This window comes from Astyanax mexicanus, chromosome 14 (genome assembly GCF_023375975.1).
Source record: "Astyanax mexicanus isolate ESR-SI-001 chromosome 14, AstMex3_surface, whole genome shotgun sequence".
NCBI lineage: Eukaryota > Metazoa > Chordata > Actinopteri > Characiformes > Acestrorhamphidae > Astyanax > Astyanax mexicanus.
The window spans coordinates 21,727,668-21,753,680 of record NC_064421.1 but is presented as its reverse complement, the minus strand read 5'-3'; the positions used below and the strand labels follow the sequence as shown (position 1 = coordinate 21,753,680).

Genomic DNA, 26,013 nt, shown 5'->3' with positions numbered 1-26,013 from the left:
TATACTTTAGACATTTCATTCCTTTTTTATTTTGTTTTATTGTTCTATTCAAAATGTTTGGTAGAATACAGTGAACAGTATGGCTGCGACGATTAGTCAACATTATCTGCAAAGTCGATTATAAAAACTTGTGGACTCTAAATTTCAGTGATTAATAATAATTAATTTTAACTGCAAAGCAGTTCACTAAGTGCTGGAGAAAGGCAGACAACAGATTACATCAGAACATTTCACATTTAAAATGTTTTCTGGGCAATTTAAAGGGCTCATAAATCCCAACATTTAGCTATTTTCTATCGTTTTGAAGAGATATGGACGCTAGGGAAACAAAGCTGTAACAACAGGAAGCAGAGATGGATGGCATGGCAGAAAAAAAGACGAATTTAAACAACTAACCTGACAGACTGGTCAAGAGTGAAAACCAAAAGACCAAAATTCAAATCAAATCATCATTTATTGGGGGAATATTTTTTTTTACATATTTTTTGTGCTTACAACTGCTACACTATAGCAGCTATAGGACTGGTCACTTGCATAGTGCACTTTTGCTTTTTGCTGACACTATATTCACAGAAACATACAACCATACATGGATTTGTATGAACCACTTGACAATGTAATTAATGCTTTATTTAGCTATAGCTAACTAGCTACAGTTTGAATGATACTGGATATGGTAAACTGGATGTACACAGTTTGAAAACGTACAAAATCTTAGCATATCAGAAGACAGGAGGTATACTGTTAATAGTGGTTGACATTATGTTAAAAACAAAAGCAAAAAGGAAAAAAAGTGCTGCATGTTGGGAAGGAAAATTAGAGTCTGTAGTACAAGAGTGTGTCACAAAGCCAAAATAGTCTAGTAGAACAGTAAGGCTACATTTACAAGTTTTTTTTTTTCTTTTAATGAACAATTTACAATGAACTTACTGTCTAACTAAACATTAAGGCCTGTTTAGCTGTGGAAAATGTCAGCTTTATCTGTAAGAAAAAAATCCCCAAAAAAATCATCTGTACAGTAGCTAGAACATTCGAGGGGGTTTTGGAGGAGTTCACGGTTTTGTATAAATGTTTCAGACTTAACGTCCCATGGTTGGCATGGTCACAGCTGGAGATTTCAACGTAGCGTCCTCTGCCTTCCACTGTGAAGTGACCGTCTTGATCTGTGTGTAGAACTGTACACCCTGTGAACAGCGAGCAGAGGAGCAGAGCACTCAGGATCATAATGAAAACACTGACTCAGTATTGTTAGTCACTCATTTCTTGGTAATGCCATTGTGAAAACAGAATGAGCTCACATGACAAATGGAGTGGTTAGCAACCCTGCGTTTACCAGGACAATAAACTACTCCTTCATCAATCATCAACATCATCTTATTCACAACAACTGGAAACGTGAGCCCAACAAATTTGAAGGCCAAATATTATTTATATAAAAAGACCATACATATGATTACAGGCCCACAAGAAAAATTGCTTATAATCTAAACACTGTTACATCTGCCAGTAGCTCTCAACATTAAGTTGCTGATGTCACTGCACAGTAAAAGTGTGCCAGCTAACTATTAAGGTAGAGATATACTTGCTGTTAACTACGTGTTCGTGTACGCATCATGGCTGCTTCGTGTATCCTGCGTCTGTTTGAAGCGTAGGTTGTGCACATCCTTCAAAAATGTATGCGACGCATGCGCGAGGTGCAGCACACACAAAACCGCTAGGGGCAGTGTAGCCGCTAACCAGCGTGTTTGCATCATTCAAATCTGGAAGCCCTTTGCCATGTTTACATTGAGTAAATCCCTAAGCCCTTTTTACGTTCTGCCCTCTAGTGGAAGCCTCCAAGTTACACGCGTTACACATAGGCTAGTATGTTCTCAGTCACATTCACAATGCAGCCGGTTGTCCACGCAAACACATGGGCAAACAGCAAGTATGTTTCTACCCTTAGTCAGCTATTCCTGATGGTCTTTTGCAGGAGTTTTTCAAGCAGTCCCACAAGTACTTTCTAAATTATTTTCTATCTGAATCACTGTTCCTGTTCACTAGGGGTGTCACGATCTCGATATTTTATCGAAATCGAATCGAAATGAGGTCACGATCTCGAGTATCGAAGTCAAAAAGAGGATCGACGATCCCTCCCGCGCGCGCTACGCAAATAGCGCAGCGCGCTACGCAAATGGCGCGGCACCAACACAGCGCATCCTATTCATTTAAATAGAGATAGCCACTGCATGAGCGCAGTTGGCGGGAGTGTGATCACTGTTTTTATCTGTCCAACGGGGGAGGGGGGGCGGGGGTTGGGCGCGCAGGTTTTGTATCTGTATCTAACGGAGGGGTGGGTGCGCGCAGGTGAGAGCGTGTGAACTCGCTGAAATGCGTGTGTCAGTGTGACTTGAGAACACTGACTATAGATCACAGTGAGGTGGATTAAAAATCTTAAACTTATAATTGACTACACCTGTTGCTTTCCATTGAATTAAAAAAACATCTTTCTCTCAGATAAAGTAAACACAAGCGTGTTTCTGACTAAAATAAAAGCTTTTCAGGAGAGATATAAGTTATGTGTAAATATTTATAAGACAATACCCACATCACTTATCTAACCAGCCTGTACTGATTTCTGCCCCCCAATAATGCTTTCAATAACCTCTTGTAACCCCTGGGAGCCAAGGGTTACACTCTAATAGCCTTTAATAGTCTTCAGTAGCCTTTAAAAGACTTACCTGGCGGCCGTGGTGTGTCCACTAAACTCCGTAGTTATAAACATCCTGAGGTTAGCAGCGCGCTAACTGACCTGTTTATAATGTAATCCGAGCAGTGACTCCGTGTCGGCTGTTCTAACCTGCTGCTGTTAGCTGCTTGGGCTGAAAGATGAACTGTAGTGAGCTGTATTATCCGGTTAGTGGGGTTAAAACCTTTATTTGTTTACAGAAACAGTAAAAACGGACTGGCTGAGCTCTGTAGCCCGTGGCTGGGCTGTACTGAAGTAGTGACTGAGTGAAGAGAGCGGGGCTTGTGCTGCTGCTGCTAGTGGTTGGATGAAGAACTGCAGCTTCATGTAATGAGCAGTTTCACCAGCCATCCACACACAGCTCTGATAAACTGCTTGTTTTAATAGTGCACACTGTTGCTACCAAAAAAAGTCACTAGATGGCATTACCATATACATCTTAATAAATAATAATAATAATATTTATAATAATAATAATAATAATAATAATAATAAATATATTATTTAAATGTTATGAGGCATAAAATAATAACAAGAAAAAAAACAAGAAAATCGAGAATCGAATCGAATCGTGACCCTCAAATCGAAAATGAAATCGAATCGAGGATTTAGAGAATCGTGACACCCCTACTGTTCACTGTAACTACTTTATGAATTAAAGATCAACATACCTGAAAAAAAGCTGTGTTTTCAGAATTGAAAATTTGTCCCACCAGGCATTACTTTTTCAGAACAATGACTAAACAAGTTAATTAAGGTCAAAACTCTTGATTAAACTCTTGCATTGTTCTTTTTCCTATTTCTTAAACTACACAAAACTAAAAATGATACACAAACCTTGCTTAGAATGTTACAGGGTTCCGTGCCACTGTAAATTGCATGCCTCAACCACACATGTACTGTAGGTCAGGCTGTGTTGAATTAAGTAATCTCAAATTAACTTTCCTATGTGGTTTTCAACTCTGTATGACCATAAGTAACCTTAAATATTTATGTATACATGGGGACAGATGTACATACACAATTGAGAGTTCAAGATGTGTACTGTTTTGGTTGTGTACACTGGACCATTTCACCTTTTAAAGATAACGATCATACAGCTTCAGTGGGATAATTAGGACATGCAGCTTTGGAGGAGAACAAGCATTCATTACTTGTTTTTACTACATTTTATATAAAACTTTTCCTTTAGATGCTGTTCCGTGATACATGAGCATTTATAAGTCTGGTTTGTCACATTGACCTTTTAGGCCTAACATAACTTGATACTTGAACATTTCCAGCAGACCTGTGAGATCGACTTACTTGCTTGCCATAGAAGTTGGTATCGCCTCTGAAGGAGGCTCTGGAGCCAGTGAAGGAGAACATGGGCAGGGGGACGGGGATTGGTACATTCACTCCAATCTGGAAAAGACAAGAGCATGAAACATGACAGTGAGAAGCAGACATGCTAAACAAGCTGCCCCAGGGCTGCCCCCAGGCTGCCCCTGACTGACAAGCTGCCCTGGTCCCCCGGCGTCTCCCTCACACCAGACACTCACACCCCGTTGACAGTTAAGAGAACAACGTAACTGTCAAATACAAACACGCCTTTCTCTCCCACAGCTATATGTTATGCAGTGGTGTGCCAGTAAGGGAGCAGAAAGCGAGAGACAGGCTGGTAAAGTCATACGTTTGCACCTATTTCAGCGCGTTAGCTCAGCCTTGTTATGCCCATAACAACGGGCAAATCTAAAAACAAAACCTACCTTAGATCTATGCATTTATCAAGGGCATTAAAATGCCTACCGCACCCAAATGCATGACACAACTTTCCTAATTTTCTGTTGCGTTTCTCTCCGCACTCATTTGCTAGAGAGCGAAGGGCAAGTCCTTTTACTTATGGTTAAACCTCACTTTACTTTAGGCTGAATCTTTGTTTTAACGATCGGGGCATAAAACTATATATTGCTGCTGAGCTTTGAGTGCTGTGTATGGAAAGTGCTGAACAACCAGCCCATTCTAGTGACACAATGACACAAGCCTGAAACCCACAATCATTTGTTTGTGTACCCGCTGAGAAAAGCAATGCATGCAGAGGGTAACTAAACAAAACATTTTGTTTCACAGGGCGGGTGAAGACTGGAAACTGGCACCGATTCTTGAAATGTTGGAAAGGGCGGTCGCAGCAGTCCAGCCTTTTGGGCCGAAGTTGGGGAAGGATGGAGCCGAGGGGGGAGGGGGAGGGGAGGAAGAGAAAGCAAAGGAGGTTCTTGTTGTGTGTGCGGAGGTTTTGGAAGCCAGCTCAGCACATGGTCTGCGCCGTCTCCCTAGCCATGTGAATGGCAAACACACGCGGCATAGCTGGGAGCCGCACACAAACAAACGAGGTGAATGCTGCCCGTTTTTACACAACCGCCAGATCAACAGGTTGCAAGGAATCCCTTTTGAGTGTGCTTTCAGTGTCCTATACCGGCAAAGTATTTCTGAGCTGCACTGTTTTGATTAAACAGCACATATTTGCTGTGGGCTATTTGGAGCCTGCATGTTTCGAGGTGGCAGTACGTTTTTTTTTTTGCTTGGGTTTTTACTCAAGGCAAACAAGCTGATCCTTGCCATGGAAAGCCAATTGTTTTTCCACAAGTGTTTGGACAAGGGCTTGTATTACCCTCTGTGTCAGATATGGCAGCTGAGGATGGAACATGGTTTCCCCGCCGTGGGTTAGGGAACCGGCGCCAAAGGGATTTTACACATTACATTTACATCATGTTCTAATATTGACTCGAAGAGTGTCTGGAATTCTTCACCTAGAACGGCCTTGTCAGGGAGCATGAAGCTTGTAGGGGCTGCCTTGCTTAAAATAATAAGTTTCTATAAAAGAATGACTTTGGTGTTTTGCTATAAATTACTTTGTTTCATATAATTAACCACATTTAACCCATTAGACTCTGTGACTTTTCTTACACCCTAAGGATTACTAATCGGTAATTACATGCTAAGCAATGTGGACTGGCCAAGTTTACAGTGGCCTTAAGTTACGACAGTGGAGGAGGAAAGCCAGGAACAACCAGGATCACAGTTCCTAAGAGTTTGAAAGGTTACTCTCAATTCAAGAAGCTCATGAGCAAGAATTGCTTTAGCAGATGCATTGTTTGCAGTATGTTATTATTTTGCAATAATTATGTTTTAGTGCAAGTTGCTGCAGAAGAATCAAGTCCCACTAGAGTCAATTACTCCACAGTCTCACTAGTTTTTAATAGCAGATTGTGCCTTTGCTTACCTGGCCAACATCCACTTCATGAGTGTATTTACGGGCTACAGCTCCATTGGTGGTGAAAATGGCTGTTCCATTGCCATATGGGTTCTTGTTAATGATTTTTATGGCATCATCCAATGTGTCTGCTTCTAGAACCACAAGGACAGGTCCGAAGATCTCTTCCTTGTAGCACTGCATATCGGTCTAGGGGCAAACAGCAACAGATGAAGGAACTAGTATTAAAAGTAGAAAATATTTCTGTACATTTTTGTAGTTGCCAGAGACAAAATGAATGAATGGCCCTCACCGTGACATTAGCGAGGACAGTGGGTCCCACGAAGTTGCCGTTTTCATAACCCTTGACTTTTACACTCCTGCCATCCAGCAACAATTTGGCGCCTTCATCCACTCCACTCTGGATGAGCTGGTTCACACGATTCTTGGCCTGAGGAGTGATGAGGGGCCCAACATCTGCCCCTGGCTGGTCACCTTAACACCAGAGAAGAGAGGGACATAGTAAAAACAAATATTACTAGCGCTGCAAATTTAAAGCCCTATGGCTCATTTTCCTCAAATCATATGTATGATGAACACCAGCTTTAAGAAAAACAACAAAACATGCATTTGAGAGACAACCTATTACAGTAGTAACAGTAGTGATGCAGCAGCTACAGAATATGGATAACATGTGGACCTGCTCTCCCAAAGTTTCTTCTAAATCAGGGATACTAACAAACATGGGGGACCTTTGGGGCAGTAAAAGGTAGGAAGGTTTTACATTAAATAATTTAACATTGCTTTGCCTTCAACCACAAGAGCATTTAGATCACAAACATCCATCCCTAACATATTTGATGGCACCAATCAAATGAAGATGAAGTGTGGCATTTGCCTTGAGTCTCTATTAGGGATGCATGAAAATTAACATTTTTGGCCAAAAATGGCAAATTTTGAACAGTGAATTCTGTTTTTCACAAGCTTTCAATTACTTTGCCACCACTGTAAAAATCTTATCTCACGTTTAAAGAAAAAGCAATAACAAACCCTCAAACCTATTTTTTTTTTACATTTTACCTTTAAGTAGACATAACAAAAAAGCACAATATATTTTGGTATAAACTATTTGGTAAAGAGCTTTATTTGCCATTTTGGTTGCAGAATATTTGGTTCATCCCTGGACACAAAAAAAAAGTTATACAAGCTATGCAAGATCAACTTTTAATTGATGTCTAATCTTGAGTTAAATACCACCCCATCTTGGATTACCTCTGAAAACAGTCTGCCTGTAATCGCACCATGGCCTGAGTGTGTGAACACCAGTTTTTTTGTTTTACGTACTCAAGTGAAATCCAAGTGTAATCCAGAACAGATGCCACAATCTAACCAGAAACATGGAATGGATGAGCTTCGGACCGGTCCAAATGGTCTGGAGAAGGGTGTTGCATTGGCTGTGGTCATTGCTTGCCATGCTCCAGTGAACATGTAGAAGTCTAGATGCCCGGTATCTAATTGAGGCCACCAGTGCTGCAGGCCAGTGTGCTCCTGCCCAAAGATCTGATATTTTCAATTTCTATAAGCGTTCAGCAGCCCTTACCACTCTATGATCTACCCCTACCACAAGCACCATTTCAAATTTGTGGCAGGAATAAGAAATTGTGCCTCTTTCCTCAGGCTGTATCGTATCTGAAGCTGGGACGGTTGGAGAGGTGCGGTCATCCAGGCTTGGGTGGTCCACTAGGAAGCACTCTGGGATAAAATCCATAGCATGAAGAAATGATGACATGGGGAAGAGAGGATTTGGAACAGATAAGTAGGTCAGAGAAGAGAGTGGAAACGTTGACTCTCCGTGGTCGTATACAGAAACCGTAAACACAGAAGAGATGAGAAAGATATTTAAGTTTAAAGATCTCAGATGATACGAGTTGTGAATGAAGAGAAGGAAACCAGGTTTGTGTAGAGATGCAGACAACCATACGAGGAACTCTGGAGCTGACTAAAACTCAAACCACACAACACAACAAGTAGTCATAATCAAAACAATAAAGTTTATATGTTAAAACAATAAAAATTTAATCCAATTTAGATGAACTAGCAAATGGAAAGTGGCATCCTCAAAAAAGAGTCCTTGGAATTTCTCCAGGACAGGAGAGCACAACTGAATATATTTAGGTTTTGGCTAAATAATTGTAAAATTTCAGCACCATTAATGATGTCTTTACACAATCAACCTTCACATCCAAGCTCTTTGGAGTTGAGTGGCTCAACACATATTGGGAACTACTCTACAAACCAGGAAGAGTTAGTTTATTAAACAAAGGTCGCAGTACTGGACATGAGACTGAGAATCAGGGCTCAAATAATCAAACAAATCATAGTGTGATCTTGGTTTGAGTCGAAACACTGTTTGCACTAACCTCACTGTTAGCACTAACCCCACTGTCTGAAGTCTGTTCTTTTACCCTGTATCACTCTAACTACAAGGTATTTACATTCTTAATTTACCTAGTTAATTATATTGCACCCACTGCAAACACAAATGAGCAAATGTACCCATCACAGCTAGTCTGGTTTTAGAAGAAATGTACTGCCGATAGAAAAAGACTCTCTGGCACAGATAAACATGATCCTGCTTTCACCATACCTAATGCTAAGCATGTGCTAGAGAAAAATAAGGACTCACACAAAGCTTTGACGTCTTTTGGGATCATTTGGGAAATCATCTAGCATCCTGACTTCACTTATGCTATGGTTTCTTTTTTTTCCCCCCACATTTTCCCCCCAATTTACACGGCCAATTACCCAACCCACTCATTAGGACTCCCCCTATCACTAGTAATGCCGCAACACACCAGGAGGGTGAAGACTAACACATGCTTCCTCCGATACATGTGAAGCCAGCCACCGCTTCCTTTCGAGCTGCTGCTAATGCAGCATTGCCGAGCAGCCAGCGTGCTTGGAGGAAAGCGCAGCGGCTCGGTACCGGTACATCAGCTCACAGACGCCCTGTGCTGCAGACATCACCGTAGGAGTGATGTGGGGAGAGGGCCATCTACCCACCCGGAGGGTTTCTAATTGCAACCAAATACTCAAAATCTACTTCTAAGTCTTAACTGGACAATTAAAACAGACACTCTAATGGAAGCAGGATAAACCTTAATTTTAGTGGAAAGAACAAATATGCAGATGTCCTTATACTTCAGTTCAAATAATGCATTTTGTTAATAAGCGTACCTGCATTGACACGCAAGTGTTTGGCTCGCTCTACCAGTTCAGGCAGCCATTCTCGGGCCTCTCCAACGAGGATGGCTGTGGAGAGAGCCATGCAACGCTGGCCAGCTGCACCGAACGCAGCGCCCACCAGCTGGTTCAGTGTGTTCTCCTTGTTCGCATCTGGCATCACCACGCCATGGTTTTTCGCACCCTGGCAAACAACACAACGTATAAAAGGTCATTAGCTGGACTGCAGTTACAATCAGTGCAGACTTGCGAGCTGTGCAAAACTTGCAAATGGCAAAAGTTACTTTAACTTATTACGAGTCTGACAGGACATTTGCAGGTTTTACAATGAGCAGAATTACCCATAAAAGGTCAGTCATTCAAATGTTTAGACTAAATAAAATCTTGAATGAGACTTTTATTCCCCCCCAAATGTACACAAAGACAAAATTGTGTTTATATCAGTGTTGCTACATACAGGTTTTACCAAATTGGAAACCTATGCAATATAAATCAAGCCGAAGATGGATGATCACAAACCATCAAACCAAGCTGAACTGCTTGAATTGTGCAAGCAATGTGCAAGACTGGTGGAGGATAACATGCCATGATGCATGAGAACTGTGATTAAAAACCACCAAATATTGAACTATGAACTCTTAAAACTTTATAAATATGAACAGCTTTTTTTGTTATTTTCATTTTCTGCAAATAAATGCTCTAAATGACAATCTATTTATTTTGAATTTGTAAGAAATGTCTGTAGTTTATAGAATAAAACAACAATGTTAATTTTTTTACTCAAACCTATACCTGTAAATTGCAAAATCAGAGAAATTGATTCAGAAACTGAAGTGGTCTCTTATTTTTCTCCAGAGCTGTATACGTAGTTTGAGGGATGTGGAGGAGTGTGTGTGTGTGGCTGCCACATCTGTATACATATTATTTCTACAGCACCTACTGTATACCCATATACCAAACGAGCCCCGAAATACTGCAGACACATTTTGCTGCTTTCCATCATTTTTGAGAAAGTGTATTAGTTCTGACTGCTGGCTCCTTTGACCATTTGCAATATCTGAATTAAATTTACTCATTTTAACTTTCTGCTCATGCACTTATACACACCATGACATACAGCTAAAGTCAGTACCCATTCTCTTAAACAAATGTTGAATCAGACACTGAGCAAGTATCCCTGACCAAGAGCCTTGTAATTTGAGGAGAAGACGCTAACCCTAGCTTTTATTTTCTAGCTGATGCTGCCACCAGCTGGCAGAACGGAGTGGATATTCCAGCCTCATTTGAGGCTCTGCAAAATATAGTTTTCTACATCAAGTTTATCAGCCTAAACATACTTGGTGTCCAAAGTTTACTACAAAAATACACTATATTGCCAATGTGAGGGTTGGATGCAGCTGTCATTAGCCATGGAAACCCATTTAATGAAGCCCTCTATGCACTACTGTTCTTGGACTAATCTAAAGGTCACGTCATTTTATACTGATTGAGCGAGTTGCTTTCATTCCCAGTCGCTTCCACTTTGTTATAATAGCTCTGACAGTTGACTGGAATATTTAGTAGTGAGGAAATTTCATGATTGGACTTGTTACACAGGTGGCTTCCAATCATAGTACCACAGTGGAATTCACTGAGCTCTTGAGAGTGATACATTCTTTCACATTCTTTCAGTCTGCAGGCCTAGATGCTTGGTTTTATATACCTGCGTCCGTTAGGGCTGCAATCGACTAATCTTGCAATTATTTTTCAGATTAGTCAACGATTAATTCGCCATGCCCTCCAACTCTGCTTGCTGTGGTTATGGCTCCTGTTTCTAGCTTTTTCTATTGCTTTAAAAAGATAGAAACTGCTGAATACGGGATTTTAAGTGCGTGAAAAGTGCTGATATTTAGTGAGGAAATATGTAAACTGTTGTGTTTGGGCATGTTTGGAGACTAGGCCGAGCTGAGTGTAAACTGTGTGAGTGTCCCCTGTACTTTGTGTAGTGCTACAAATTAATGATTAGTAGACAATGAACATTTGGAGTCGACAAATTTTTATAATCGACATTGACTAATTTGACTGGCTAATCGTTGGAGCCTTAGTGTCCATGGAAGTGATTGGAACATTTAACTTATATCTATACTCTTTGTCCATCCCTCTACCCGTTTTTTGGCCTTTTAAAAGGCCCCTATCTTACACTTCTTTTGCATTTTGTTTCATTAATTAAAAATCCACAAAAAATTACATAATCAAAAAGCTGTGAACAAGCACACAACAAAAATCAGACCAAACTGTCTGAAGAGGGAGCAAAAAGTCGATCTCAAAAGCTATGGAACGAGATACATAGTGAAAATCTGTGTTTCTTTTATACAAACAGGAAAACAGAAACATTACATAAATTAATTAACAATACAGTTTCCAAAAAACCTTTGACAGGAGAAAGAGAGACGTATTCCTGTTTTATATTAACAACTAAATATTCAGGATTTACATTAGCACAATAATCTCTAAATAATTAGTCTTGTGGATATTTTTATGAATTTATCAACAGGCTGCTTTAAAGTAAAGGTCAACAAATATGCCTGTCATTGTAAAAGCTGACTGAACTGTATAGATGTGGCCACTGGGTGGTGCTATTAAACAAGATTTGCTATTCATTCTATCATCTCCAACTGAAACCACACAGTGTGGACGCAACCAAATATGACGCAACACAGGACAGCAGTATATGAATCATGTTCATTCCCCTCTATCTTACACTCACTAGAGCTTATCGCAACAATTCTTTACACACCCCCTCCAGTCCCTGATTCTATTTTCATCCTGGATAAATGTACGTGGGACTCACCATGTTAGACTGCACTCTTTTGCCGTTCTTGGAGCCTCTCTCGTAGATGTACTCTCCAGCCTGGTTGGAGCCCACAAAGCTGATGGCCTTTATAGCTGGATGATCACAAATGAAGTTCACAGCTGCGGAGACAGACAACAACCAATTAATGAATAACCTATTAATTTATACAGAACTCTATACACAGGACTAGTTGAGTTTTAGGCTGTTGTACCAAAAAATAACCGAAATGCACGTGAGCAAAACTCATGTTACAATGATTTAAACCAGGGGTTAAAATTGGGGGTCGAGACTCCCAAAGGGGAACAGACTAGAGCAATGTCGATTAATTAAATGTGTCGACTATAAATTTAATTGTCGACTAATCGTTCATTTGTAACAGTGCTGCACACATTTTACACTCAGCTTAGTCCATGTCTCCAAAAGTGCCCAAACATAACAGATTATTTATTTAATCACTATATATATATATATATATATATATATATATATATATATATATATATATATATATATATATAAAATCAGTACTTTACACATTAAAAAAAACATCTAGACATTTAAATGCCTTTTAAATTTCATGTTCAGCTTTTTCTATTGTTTTTAGAGATGGAGAACATGGCAGAAATAATCACTGACTAACTGAAAAAAGAATCATTAGATTAGTCGACTACCAAAATAATCATTAGTTGCAGCCCTAGAACAGACACAGTTACTGAGGGGTCACTAGGGTGATGCTACCATCTTTATTTTTTAATAAACTTTACCTATATGAGTATATTTGACCAAGAATGAGGGAAAACCTGCAGTGCTTTCGTGTCTTCAGTGCAGAGTGGCATTTTAGGAACCATAAAAAAATATTGGTAAAAATGAATAAATCTATTTAACTTTTGCAAAATGTCACAGACATTGTTCAATATATAGCATTACAATTTTAGCACTTTTTAGTTCATATTTTTGACTAAATCTGGCACTTATTCTTTACACTGTGACAAGATTTTAAATTAATGGACCAATAGAAGTGCTTCAAAATTACAATTAATAATACATAGAAAAAAAAGCATTCAAATATTAACACATCTTTATTAAATCATAGCTTTTAGTGTGGTATTTTTTTTGGTTCCTCATATTTGTTCCTCATATTTGTTCCTCATGCTCTTAAGAGTTTTCTTGCCTCTGTAATTTACTATGACTAATATATTTATTTTAAAACTACCTCTATTTAATCAGCAAATCAATAGATTTTATGTAACGACTGGTCCATACCGCTGTGCTGCCCATGTATGATGTTGAGGGTGCCGTCTGGAGCCCCAGCGTCCTGCAGCAGCTTGGCCAGCATCATTGTGCAGCCGGGCACGCGCTCAGAGGGCTTCATCAGGTAGGTGTTTCCACAAACCATTCCCATGGGGAACATCCACAAGGGGATCATAGCAGGAAAGTTGAAGGGAGCGATGCCAGCACAGACACCGATAGGCAGTCTGTAGGTAAAGGTGTCCATGTCTTTGGTGATGGAGGGCAGGGTCTCACCCAGCATGAGAGATGTGATGCTGCAGGTGTGTTCTACCACCTCTGGAATTAAAGAAAATGTGGGGGAAATTCTTTTCAAAATACATAAATACATACATACATATATACATACATACATATATACATACTGTGAAAAAAACATTTTAGGAACACTGTGAATCCATTAATTACCTTGCTCTTGTAACTAAAGTTAACCTATTAATCTTATTTACAGAAGAAAGCAGTGTTACTTTATTGATTGTAGCTTCTTATTGATGAACAGCTTGATTCTGTTAAAATATCAATGTTTCAGCTGCCAAATCAGATAAATATTTATCATAAATATGTGCAAATTCGAGAGTGTCAAATTAGACCTGCCCGACTGCTAATAAAAACTGGCCATAGAGGGCTGTACAGTTCTTGTGTTTCTACTCTTCGCCTTTTGTGAAATCATTCCTGAAAGCAACTTCTCAAACATTTATTCTAAAAACACTCTTTTTCATGACAGTGATCTTATTTTCATCAATGATCAGCATAAAAAAGTAAAAAAAAAAAGAATAAATGTAGAAAAGCTGCTTCTTTAAAATGGGTGTGGGGGATGATAAGGTAAATAATATACAGTAGCTAACAATGTGAAAGAAGCCTTATGAAAGCTCATTTTTAAATCTGAATCCGTGTAAACGTAGTCTAAAAGACGAGACTTACGCAGTCCTCTGAAGACGTCACCCTCTGCATCAGCCAATGTTTTACCTTGCTCGAGTGTGATCAACTTAGCAAGCTCTTTCTGTAACACACACACACACACACACACACAGAGAGTTAAAGTGTAGGCTAGCTCTCTCAAATTTTTATAAAAAACATTTTCCTAGTCCTGCTGTACATTGCCTCACTGTATGTCAAAAGTTAACTGACGTTAGGGGTTAAACAGGTTGATTATTGAAGAAACTAATAGCACATGTAAATATCAGACATCAGATATCAGACGTAGGTTAAGGAAAAAATAATTTTGCAACACTTCAGTTAATTTCTTGTAAAACAATAAGAGTAAAGTAGAAGGCTTGATGTGGCAGAGTCAATAAACCCAACACCCTTGTTGTGGCAGACTAGGGTTTATTCCCCGGCTAGGAAAGCTCACTATACTATACCAATAAGAGTCCTTGGGAAAGACTCCTAATGCTACAATATACCTACATGTGCAACATCATTCAAATGTATGTCACTCTGGATAAGAGCATCAGTCAAATATTATGAACGTAAATAAAAGACATAAAAATATAAAACTGATGAAAAAAAAATAGTAACGTGTCCTCAAACTTTAAGTAACACTTCACAATAATATATTTATGCTCAAGGCTTTGAGCTGACTTTATCTGTCCACAGCACCACCACACGCTTGGACTCACAATGTTGTCTTTAATTAGCTGCTGGTAGCGGAGGAAGATCTGCTGGCGGGTCAGAATGGAGGTCTCAGACCAGGAGTGATAGGCCCGTGAGCATGAGTTCACAGCAGCCAGCATCTCCTCTTGGGTGGCCTTGGGTACTCGGCCTATTACCTCGTTGGTAGCCTAAGCAGAAGTGACAAACAGAGACAATATATATCTAAAATTCAAGGTAAATCCAATAGATAAAATCAAAACACAGGGAAACATAATACCTTCAAGAACAACTCAGACTAATGTCTGAACTAATAACAGCAATAACAGTTTTAAGTAAAGCATATGCTCCCTGGATCTGTAGTGCTTCTCCCTTGCTGTTCTGCCCGACCAATTATAATGTATATGTATATATGTATATATGTATATATGTATATATGTATATATGTATATATATATATATATATATATATATATATATATATATATATATATATTCAAAGGGCCACAGCAGAGGTTTGCTGGATGCTGGATAACTTCTGGCACTCTCCTTTTAGTTAGGCTGCTAATTAAAATTTTGATTTGAATAAAATACCACAAGAAATGTGGCATATATAAGGGCCTGAAATGAATATCAGCACATGCTTCTATAACAGAACTCGGTGAGTGATGTGTAAACGCCTTGCTTTTAGTTTCAAGGTTACCAGAACCAACTTTATTCCACAAGCAAATAAAGAATATTTAAATTCTGAACTACCCACTAGCCTAACACATTCCAAAATGAAATACATGAACAAAAAATGACCTTGAGAGCTCAGCATGAAAGCGTTTATGATTACGATACAGTCAGCACAGAACTTCTGCAAATGAGTATCTGACCTTTTGTAACAATAAACAAAATAGAGCTCATTAGGCTAATACTGTGAAGAATTTAAGCTTATCTAAGCAAAGTGGAAATATGTAGGACTGCCAAAGTCTTTTTAGTATTCACTGCCTAATCAGCAATACAGAATACAAAGATCAAAGATCATCTAACAGGTTAACCTGGATAATGAGGATTTTGAGCTTTCCTTTGTAAGATTCACTCTGACCTTACATTTCTGTAGTACTAGTAAGAGTTCTATGAAACAACATTTAATTTTCAGGAAATGCATATACAGCTCTGGAAAAAAATTAAGAGACCACTTCAGTTTCTGAATTATTTACTCTGATGTTGCTTTTATAGGTATATGTTTAAGTAAAATGAACATTGTTGTTTTATTCTATAAACTACAAACAACACTTTATTTGCCGAAAATGAGAAATGGGTGAAGTAACAAAAAAGAGGAAAAAAAAGCTTTCAGACCTCAAATAATGCAAAGAAAACAAGTTCATATTCATAAAGTTTTACAAGTTCAGAAATCAATATTTGGTGGAATAACCCTGTTTTTTAAATCACAGTTTTCATGCATCTTGGCATGTTGTAACTTTATGCCAGTCCTGGTGCAAAAATACATGCAGTTCAGTTTGGTTTGATGACTTGTGATCATCCATCTTCCTCTTGATTATATTCCAGAGCTTTTCACTTTGGTAAAATCAAAGAAGCTCATTATTTTTAAGTGGTCCCTTATTTTTTCCCCAGAGTTATATATACACATAAATAATACAATAGATTTTGAATAAATGTACCCTTATTATCTTAAATTGTTTTAAAAAACAAAAAACAAAGGAAACTCTTATACTCTAAGGAATGGGACTTGAGTTTTGTTTGTGTGTGTACCTACTGGATTGTGGATGTCCAGCCATTCTGAGCTTTTGGATTCAACAAACTTGCCATCAATGAACAACTTTGTCGTGGGCTGTAGAAAGAAGAAAAAAAAAATAACAAAACTGATTATGCATTATAAACACATTATAATGTACTTTACTGCAGTTAGCAAACGTAAGTGATGGTTCTCTTCTCCCGTGAAACTAGGAGTGTACTCAGTGGAACTGTGGATTCAGCTACACATACAAATACAGCTCTACAGTTGAGTCACTGTAGAGAAGTGCAGTCAACAGAACAGATCTCTATGGAGCAAATAAACACCAACATATTGGCACCACAAGATGATATTAAAAAAATATTAAAAAAATATTTGGTAGGTGGTGATTATTCAACACCCTGATCTTACTAATGCTCTTGTCATTAAATGCACCTAAATGCTGACAGCAATGTTTTAAAATCTAGATTTTAAAGGAAAAAATAACGCCTTCTCTGGACAGTATACACAATTACAAGCTCTTCTAATATCCATTTCAAAACACACAATAAACAAGCAGGTGTTCCAATATTTAGTTTTCATATAGTGTCTATATATCAATATACACAACATATAACATAATGTAAATTTCTCACAAGCATACAGCAAACCAAAGGAAGTAGCGATTTATTTTTTACTGAAAGAAATACAAGTTCAGGCATGAACAGTGTGCTCATTTGTCTTGTCTGAATTCCAAGCTCACACAGCATGTCTTAGAAGGTTTTTCCTATGCTCATATAGATTTGTCTATCTGCCGTACCTATATTTTATATAAATAACATAAAAAGTGGTCTAAAAGAATACAGGCAAATACCACAGGCACCAGATTCACTACAACCATTAATTGTTTGACTAATACTTCCTTTCATTACGCATCAAACTGAATAACTTGATATATTTTTGGTAAAAAATACTTCCAAGTATGATATCACTTTAACCACCTGTACTGTCAATACACTACCCTTCCCAAAAAGGGAACTCTCAATGCTCACCAAACACCAACTGGAACTGTTTTAAAATTGTTCACAAATGCAGGACAGACATGCATTCTCTTACTCAATAACCAATGGTTGCAAACCAGATTTTTGGCAGTGCTTTGCAATGGAAGAGTAATGTCAATCTCCTGACCTTCATAACTGTAATAGTTGACATATTCAATTAAATAAAGAGAGAATATAAAAGTCACAGTGTTAATTTCCCATTAAGATTCCAACAGAAGGCCATGTTCTGAATACATAATTTAACTGTTTACTTGTGAAATGTTTATACCGTCTCTAGACCTTTACTCAAGTGCAGTTTCAGTACTTTCTCCCACCCCTTTTTATACTGAAGGTGTAAGTAATGTCCAACTTACCACAGAGGATGAGTAACACATTCGTCCCACCTGAAGAGGCACCTGCAGGAACACAAGAAAGACAATACAGTTCACACAGTTAGTTAATAGATGGAGCTCAAACTAAAAGTTACTTCAGACACAAACCATTGCATATTTGTTTTTACTGAGCATGACAATCAGTACAGTCACAGGGCTTAGATTATCTTTTTCCTTTATAGAGGAGGTCAATGTTCTGTTTGCAAAATGGAAAAAACACTAACCGAGATATATGTGTTCAGACTGACTGAAAGGTTGGAAGGGAAAAAGGTTTAGACCTGGCAAACTATTAGCTACACCTAGCTATTTTTTCTTAATTTTCCTTGATTATTATGCTGTATTATGTACATGTTCTCATGGATAAAAAAATGTAATTAAAAGTGTTTCAATTGTTGAAATGGTTGAAACAGAACTGTAAAAGCTGAAAATACACTTTTAAAAAGAAATAGTTTTATCTCCAGCACTAACCCAGCACTCCTACATTCTGTAAATAAGGTCAAATGAACAAACAGATTTCACACACTGTCCTGCAGTGCTCTCAGGATGTTCTGTATAGGTCACTTAGGGGCGAATTAAAATGAACAGAGTGCTTTAAGAAACCTTTACACAGATTTTAAAAGCTGTGTGAAATATACATCACCATGGGCTCTTTTGGGGTAAAACTGGCAGATATTGGGGTTCACATTGCAAGAAGCAAGTTATCACTTTTAGGATTTTTAACTTAAATATTTAAGACTTTTAAGACTTCAGAAACATATAACCCTTTAAAACCACTGTTTCATTCTGTATCTTGGTACTGGGCAGCAAGACCTACTGACTCCCATTTTTACCCAGTTACTATCCTCTGTCAGAGCTCTCAAGAGCTGGAGGAGGAGGAATGGAGGAGGACCATGTAGTGGAGCAGGTAGGTGGGTCTCATCTGGCTATGGTTCAGCCAAAGTCAAGAAAAGCAGGTAAAGTTATAAGTTATAAGTAATCACAATACTTTAGGGTCTTTTTGCTATAATGCTATTCTTGGCGATATGACAAAACATTAAATAAAAATATATTAATTAAAAAAAATACACTACTGAAACAAAATATTATTAAATATTATTTGGAGATTATAACATTATTGCATATTAATATGATATGGCACACCCTTAACTGAGATCTTTGGATTTTCGCCAAATTGAAACAGAAGTCAAAGATCCTAAAATTACTAATGCACTCTATGTATCTCTGAATGAAGTAAAATAAATGATATTGGACATATACATTTCTCTAGTAACTGTTAGATGTTAAATGGGAAATGAGAACAGTGTGATTTTTTTTTCTTTTAACGTTACTACAAACCGAAACTAAAATTACGATATTTCCTAAAATAATATTACGATTACGATATTAAAAAATTGAAGATATTATCGCACACGATATGATATGGCACACCCTGCCAGTTAGTTAGTTAGCCAGTTAGTTAGTTAGGTTAGTTAGCTACGTAATAAAGTTTGCATGGTGTAGAATGAAAGCTAATGCAATAACTAAAAGCAGTGTAGATTGGAAGGTTAGCTAGCTTAACTATCTAAACAGCATCAATTGTTAGAGTGTTTAACTTAACCAATTTATGTGATAAGCTGTCAAGAGCGGTTGCAGCTCAATTGCAACCAATTGCAACTGTCCTCTAGCATTAATAAAACACATGACAGGCAGCTAAACCCCTCAGGTTAGTTATAAACACTCCACACTTAGCTAAGCTAGCTTAATTTAGCATGTCTGCAACCTGCAGAGGGTCTTTGTGCAGGTTGCGTGTTCCTAACTTACCCTCTTCTTCACAATAGAGCGCACTAACGTCGCTGCCATGCTGGGAGCTGAGGATTACAGGACGTAACGCTACTTTTTCCCCACAAAAATGCTGAATCCAAACCACACCAGGCTGAACGTGGTGAGCGAGTGCACCTCTCAAACTTATCCTTCAACCCACGACGACTTTGAAAGTGGGCGGGCCAAGAGCGCGGCGTAGCCAATCAGTGTCCGAGAAACAATTCCTCCCACCAATAGAGAGTATTGATTGGGGAACTCGCGCTAACAGTGAAGCAATCCAAATGATTCTTGTTGGATGACCCGCCCTTGTGTGAGTAAGCAGAGTGAAGGTTGGTGTTACGGACGTTTTACGTGTGAGGAAGACTTAAAATATTCACCCATAAACGTGTAGATCATTGATTAATGTTATATAACGGCGGTGTAGGGTTTGTAGGTTTGTGTTACACAAAGCACTTATAAATATACATGCACTGTGTGCGTGTAGAGCTGTTTAGATGGATAGTTGAAGCACGAATCGTTTTAATGTGCCGACATTTCTTTTCCTCTTATATTGTGAATTCCACCTTAAATCCTGTAGCCGTTACATTGGGGCGCCTATGGTCACCGTGACGTTCCATTGTAGGCGTTCTAATGTAACTGCTCGACCATTTAAGGTGGAACGGAAAATTAACACAGAAACTTGCGAATAAGGAGTCAACATAGGGCTCGTACTGGTTTCAGCACTGAAGTTAACTTTATAACTTTATTCTATATTCTCTGCAACAAAAGCACACACAGCGGTGGACTATGCGCCAGTCGGTGGCATGTTTAATGAAGGTAATTCACACAATATGCCATGTAAAAGAAGCTTGGTGTGTGCAGCTAAACATGGGGTTTTGTTTTATCATTTCAATGCCTGCATATTAGGGTTGTTCTGTCAACTGCAGGCTTACTGTAGTGCACTATTTGTGTGTTAAATGTATCATTATTTTGTTGTTTTACTTTGTTTATGTAGCGTTAGAGCATTGTATGGGGAGTGGAGAGGAGTATTTGGAATTTGCTCCTCAACCACTTTAGTTCAGCTAGCTAACTGCTTAGTCACATTGACAAGGAAAAAGAGGAGGGTGTTTTGGGAGGAATCTCATTGGTTGGACGGGAGATTTCCCCTCACATAACTAGAAAACTTTGCCCAGTTCGTATACAGATACATGTCAGCATCATGGCGACTCAGAATAAGGTTTAATATTGATACTTCTCTTCATCCGTGACTTTATCTACTATAAATAGATCTGTATCTGCAGCTGTATTGACCTCTTTCTCATTATCTAGCCCGTTCTTCATGGATATTTCAGAAGTTCTTGCTCGTGGAGGGTCCGGATAGGTGAGTATCTTTAACTGTAAGCACATCGTAAATCACATCACTCTTTAGTCTGTGCTTTTTTTTTTTTTACTAATTAAAAATAAATGTGCTTTACTTTTACTAGCCTTTGCCCTGAAGGGTATTGAATATGATCAAAAACCAGTGAACCTTATTAAGGATGGAGGTCTGCAGGTAAGTGCTGAAACTGTTGTTTTGTCAGTGATGTGATTTGAGTGTAACTTTTGATCTTCTTTAAAAGGGTCCATGTAACAATTTCTTTTTTTTTTTTTTAGAAAAAATAGTTAAATTAATATTTGCATACACTGTTAAAGCTTCAGAATGTTTTGTAATTCCCAAGTCAATTCTATTCAACATGAGAGCAAAATTAGCACAATTTAAAGCCAGAGTTTTGTGATGTCATAAGAAAAAAAGCCTTCAGCATTTTAGGGCACTGATCCCTCTTAAAGTCCACAAGTATGAGAACAAAATTCTCTTCATCTCTTCTCCATATTAAATCAATATCGTTATATCCCTGCACAGCGGAGACAAGCAAGTGGGAGGGGTTTACACAGCAAGTAGGAGGATTCCAGCGAATAGGAGAGGCAGCAGGTAGGAGAGTACCAGCGAGTGGGAGGGGCTTACGCAGCAAGTAGGAGGATTCCAGCGAATAGGAGAGGCAGCAAGTAGGAGAGTACCAGAGCCATTAGAGAGAGCCAATCTCTCTATGGCTCTGGAGAGTACCAGCGAGTGGGAGGGGCTTACACAGCAAGTAGGAGGCTATATTTTGCAGCTAATATAATGGTATTAAAAGAAGTTTAGATATAAAATTAAGTGTTTTCAATAACTATAGAAGTAAAATCAGAAGTAAAAGAGAGTTTTTTTTTACTTTGCCAGGACAACATCACTGTAACTATGTCCCCAAACATAATGTAAAGGATATGTAAAGTGAACTTTGTGAACAATTTAAGTATATAAAGCACACATATGGTGCTTTAAAATGGACCAAATTAATAAATAGACAATATGAAATATGTAGTATATGGATCCTTTTAAATATGTTGTGTGTGTATCTAACTCAGTATATCTTTTTCAGCTCACAGATCAATTTAAAGCATTAAACCCAATGCAGCAAGTTCCTGCTGTAACTATTGATGGCATGACCTTGTCTCAGTCAGTAAGTTTCACTTTCCTAAATTGTAAATTGTAAACCAGATGGTGTCAGTATTGTAACCAATTGTGTTGTGTGTGTGTGTTCTTACAATAAATGCATGGACCTACCTTCCTCTGCTCTTAGCTGGCCATCATCCAGTACATTGATGAAACTCGGCCGCAGCCCAGGCTCCTCCCTGCTGACCCGAAGCAACGGGTTCAGGTTCGCATGATCTGCGACCTCATCGCCTCTGGCATCCAACCTCTACAGGTAGGTTTAATATGTGTATAAAATGCATAAATATTTCTCAGCCCACACACAGAAATAAATGTAAAATAGTGTTAATGCCCCAGCTCAAATTAAAATGCAGGGGGAATTTACTCATATAATTTAACATAGTTTCACCAGTTCATAGTCAGAGTGCTTTTTTTAACATTTCTTTTCACAGTATACAGTATAAAAAATACATTGATCTTTTGATGATTTCATGAAATGGTTTAATGTATGGACATTATGCTCTCATTATGAATCTGAGTAAACATGCCTTGGTGAAACAGTGTCCACCAGTCTGTGCAAATGTTGTGGACACTTATCCAAAAAAGATTCAAAGATGATGTGTGTTGCTCTGGAAAATGCATTCATTATCCTTTTGTACTATGAGGTGACTGAATTGTTATGCAAACTAACATAGGAATGATTCCAGCTTTGCTTGTCTAAGAAACAAAGTCTGATCATGTGAGATTTGCGTGATTATATTAGATGAAAAATAAGCGTATGCTTTGCAGTATAAATAATCACAATTTATCTCAGATTTTCCCTTTCTATTTTCCATTCTAATAGGAGAGGTTATTTTATAACATGCTTATGGATATTTTCGGGAAATATCTTAATATTGACCTTCTTATCACTAAACTGTGTAATTTGATGTAATAAGTAAAGCAGTGTAGTGTGTAACATTGTTGCCCTCCACTAAACTTCTGCAGAAAATAAGTTTGAATCTCCATTCAATCCACATTGTACCAGTATCCTACTCTCACCTACATACAACATGATTAAACTGGTAATTGCTAAGATGAGAGCATCAGTCAGATAGCTATAAATATCATGTAAATTAATCTTTGTGTTCCTAAAATTCTCAACTGTCAATAAGATTAAGCCACTGTTCACACAGAACTAAATATTTTTTTTACCAACAGTGGTAAAAAAAAATTTTTTTAACAACAGTGTTAATCGGCAACAACCACACACAAGTTAACCCTACAGTGGCAGTGTTTTGAAAAAGCTGCACTTTCCTGTTCACACAAAAACACTGAAAAATATATTTTTAGAGAGAGTAGTAGAAAGTTTAAGATATGTTTTTGTAAGTGAAGTAAACTCTTTCAAAAGAATACAGATTTAAACAACTAACATCAGTGATGAAATTTCAAACCCCACAATGTTTGATTATCTCTAATTTCAGACACTAATTGTGATGCAACTTTTGTAGAACCTTTATGTGATACAGAAAATTGGGGAAGAGAAAGTACAGTGGGCCCAACATTTCATCAATCGAGGATTTGAAGGTGAGTTAACACTTTAGATTTAGATTAAGTCCTTTGATTCACATCTAACGCTCATGTACTATTTTTTTATTTGCTCACTAATCGAGACTCCCATTTTGCAGCTCTGGAGCCTATGCTGAAGCAGTCTGCGGGAACATACTGTGTTGGGAATGAGGTACAGAATCAATACTTATGATTGTGTGTATGTGTATAGCTACAAAATATCACTAAATATTTTACAGAAGAAAAGAAAAAAAACTTCTTACCTTAAAGTGGAGATCAATTTCGAAACATTTTAGAGCATTTCTGTTTAACCACTGAGGACCAAAGGTGCGAACCAATTCTGAGGGAAAAACGATTATAGTTTAATAATTATTATCAATAAGATCAATAATCATTATTTCTGTGGTTAATTTTATTCTATTCTGTTTTATACTATATTATATTAAGTATATTATATACTAATTCTAATATATACTAGTCCAAATAATATCACTTGTCTGTAGCTATTTAAATTAACCCAACAAACCTAGGCATAAATCATTAAATCCACAAATAGCCCACCAAAGATTGGTGAAGATAAAGAGTTGTTGGCTCTATATTTTGCTTTATGAGCAAATATAAACGCTCTCTGTGAAATCAGCAACGAGCATATTATAAAAAAAAATGTGAAAAAATGTCACTACTTGATTTTGTCATATAGCAGCTGGCAAGACCAATCCACCGAAATTCTGTCCCACCATGCAGCTTTGCACTTCTATGCTATTCTATGCTACAAGTGAATTTCTGCAGAAAATCGGTTATCTTGGCGAAGCTGTATTTTCTAAGTGTGTGCATTTTGTAATCAGGCTTTCACTGTGCCGTGCACTGGATCGGGAATTACGGGACAATAAAACAGGTTTCCATGCCATTGGTATTATTATTCCTGGTATTATTTTTAAAATAGGTTGTAGCAGTAATTATATATTTTGTTATTTTTTGTAGCAATGTGTGTTTAAGTATTCAATAACATTTAAATACACCTAATTGTTATTAGAATTTCAGAATATAATGATATTGATTCAAACATTTCTATGTTTTTGGGCATAGTAATGAACACTGTATATTTGGCAGAGTTGAATCAATGTTTGTGTTTTGGCCGAGCGCGTTGTTTAGGGGAGGAGTCAAGAAGGACATTATTTGAACTTGTTCATTAAGTTCACTTTGCAATGCTCTTTGGGGAAAAAAACAGCTCATTCATTTTTCACATCATGTGTTAGTTCGTTTGTTCATTATTCGCCAAGATAAAACATTTTCGGGAAACGCACCACAGGTCAGTGGACGACCAATGGTGCACATTACATACGTCTCAAAAATAACAATCTGGTGTTTTATGAAGGTTTTATACAAAAGGAAGTTACTTATTGGAAAAGATTAGTGCATGATCACTATATTCCATACAAAAATATCTAGCTGATATTGTTTGGACATTAATATTGAAAGAGATTAAGGGTTTTTTTTATTATTTATTTGAATGCTGATATACCACTAATTTCTGTAAACACTAACTTGATTTTTTTAATACATATATATATATATATATATATATATATATATATATATATATATATATATATATATATATATATATATATATATATATATATATATATATATATATATATATATATATATGTTTTATTTATTTATTTTTTTTAAATATATGCATGGTAATCACGTTCTGAACCTTCTCTGTTTGTAGATATCCATGGCCGACCTTTGCCTTGTGCCCCAGGTCTACAATGCTGAAAGGTATGTCTCAGACAGGCTTTAATTTAATACATACTGAAACATTTTCTTTCAAGCTTTGTGTCAAATCTGTGGAATACAAATCTTAAAATTGTTTTCTGATCTTGGCAAAAGGTTCAAAGTGGATGTCAACCAGTTTCCCACAATCAAGAGACTGTATCAGACTTTAATGGAGCATGAAGCCTTCAAAGTGACTCATCCATCCCGTCAGCCAGATACTCCTGATGACATGCGGACATAAATGTTGGGTTCTCCTTCCAATTCTTTTTGAACACAAGTGTTGTGACGGCCAGAGTGGTTTATAGATTTTACTAAAGCAACTTTCATACAATC

The 26,013-nt window shown here is 37.6% G+C and overlaps 2 protein-coding genes across 4 annotated transcripts in view; one reads left to right on the top strand and one right to left on the bottom strand.

Annotated features, from left to right (window-relative positions):
• Positions 1–435: 435 nt before the first annotated feature.
• Positions 436–26,013, bottom strand: part of aldh6a1 (aldehyde dehydrogenase 6 family, member A1) — an 89,891-nt gene continuing 64,313 nt past the window's right edge. The window contains exons 1-12 of one of the 2 annotated variants that reach the window (XM_049464024.1): positions 19,863–20,020; positions 18,045–18,086; positions 16,673–16,747; positions 14,940–15,101; positions 14,242–14,320; positions 13,297–13,599; positions 12,031–12,152; positions 9,195–9,384; positions 6,271–6,452; positions 5,988–6,167; positions 4,034–4,132; positions 436–1,184 (exon numbers count right to left, since the gene is read on the bottom strand). In XM_049464024.1, coding sequence (XP_049319981.1) covers positions 1,080–1,184; positions 4,034–4,132; positions 5,988–6,167; positions 6,271–6,452; positions 9,195–9,384; positions 12,031–12,152; positions 13,297–13,599; positions 14,242–14,320; positions 14,940–15,101; positions 16,673–16,747; positions 18,045–18,086; positions 19,863–19,901 — 1,578 coding nt within the window. In that variant the 5' untranslated portion in view covers positions 19,902–20,020 and the 3' untranslated portion in view covers positions 436–1,079. Of the gene's footprint in view, positions 1,185–4,033; positions 4,133–5,987; positions 6,168–6,270; positions 6,453–9,194; positions 9,385–12,030; positions 12,153–13,296; positions 13,600–14,241; positions 14,321–14,939; positions 15,102–16,672; positions 16,748–18,044; positions 18,087–19,862; positions 20,021–26,013 lie in introns of those variants that run through there. The other variant, XM_049464025.1, reaches the window with a different exon arrangement.
• gstz1 (glutathione S-transferase zeta 1) lies at positions 20,467–26,011 on the top strand. Of its 2 annotated transcripts, none has more exons than XM_049464035.1 (9): positions 20,467–20,678; positions 21,171–21,222; positions 21,326–21,393; positions 22,295–22,375; positions 22,496–22,621; positions 23,838–23,913; positions 24,015–24,067; positions 25,634–25,683; positions 25,795–26,011. In XM_049464035.1, the coding sequence occupies exons 1-9, from the start codon at positions 20,649–20,651 to the stop codon at positions 25,919–25,921; spliced, it is 663 nt and encodes a 220-aa protein (XP_049319992.1). In that variant the 5' UTR covers positions 20,467–20,648; the 3' UTR covers positions 25,922–26,011. The 2 variants fall into 2 exon arrangements, with proteins under 2 accessions (XP_049319992.1, XP_049319993.1); XM_049464036.1 differs by lacking the exon at positions 20,467–20,678 and adding an exon at positions 20,975–21,078.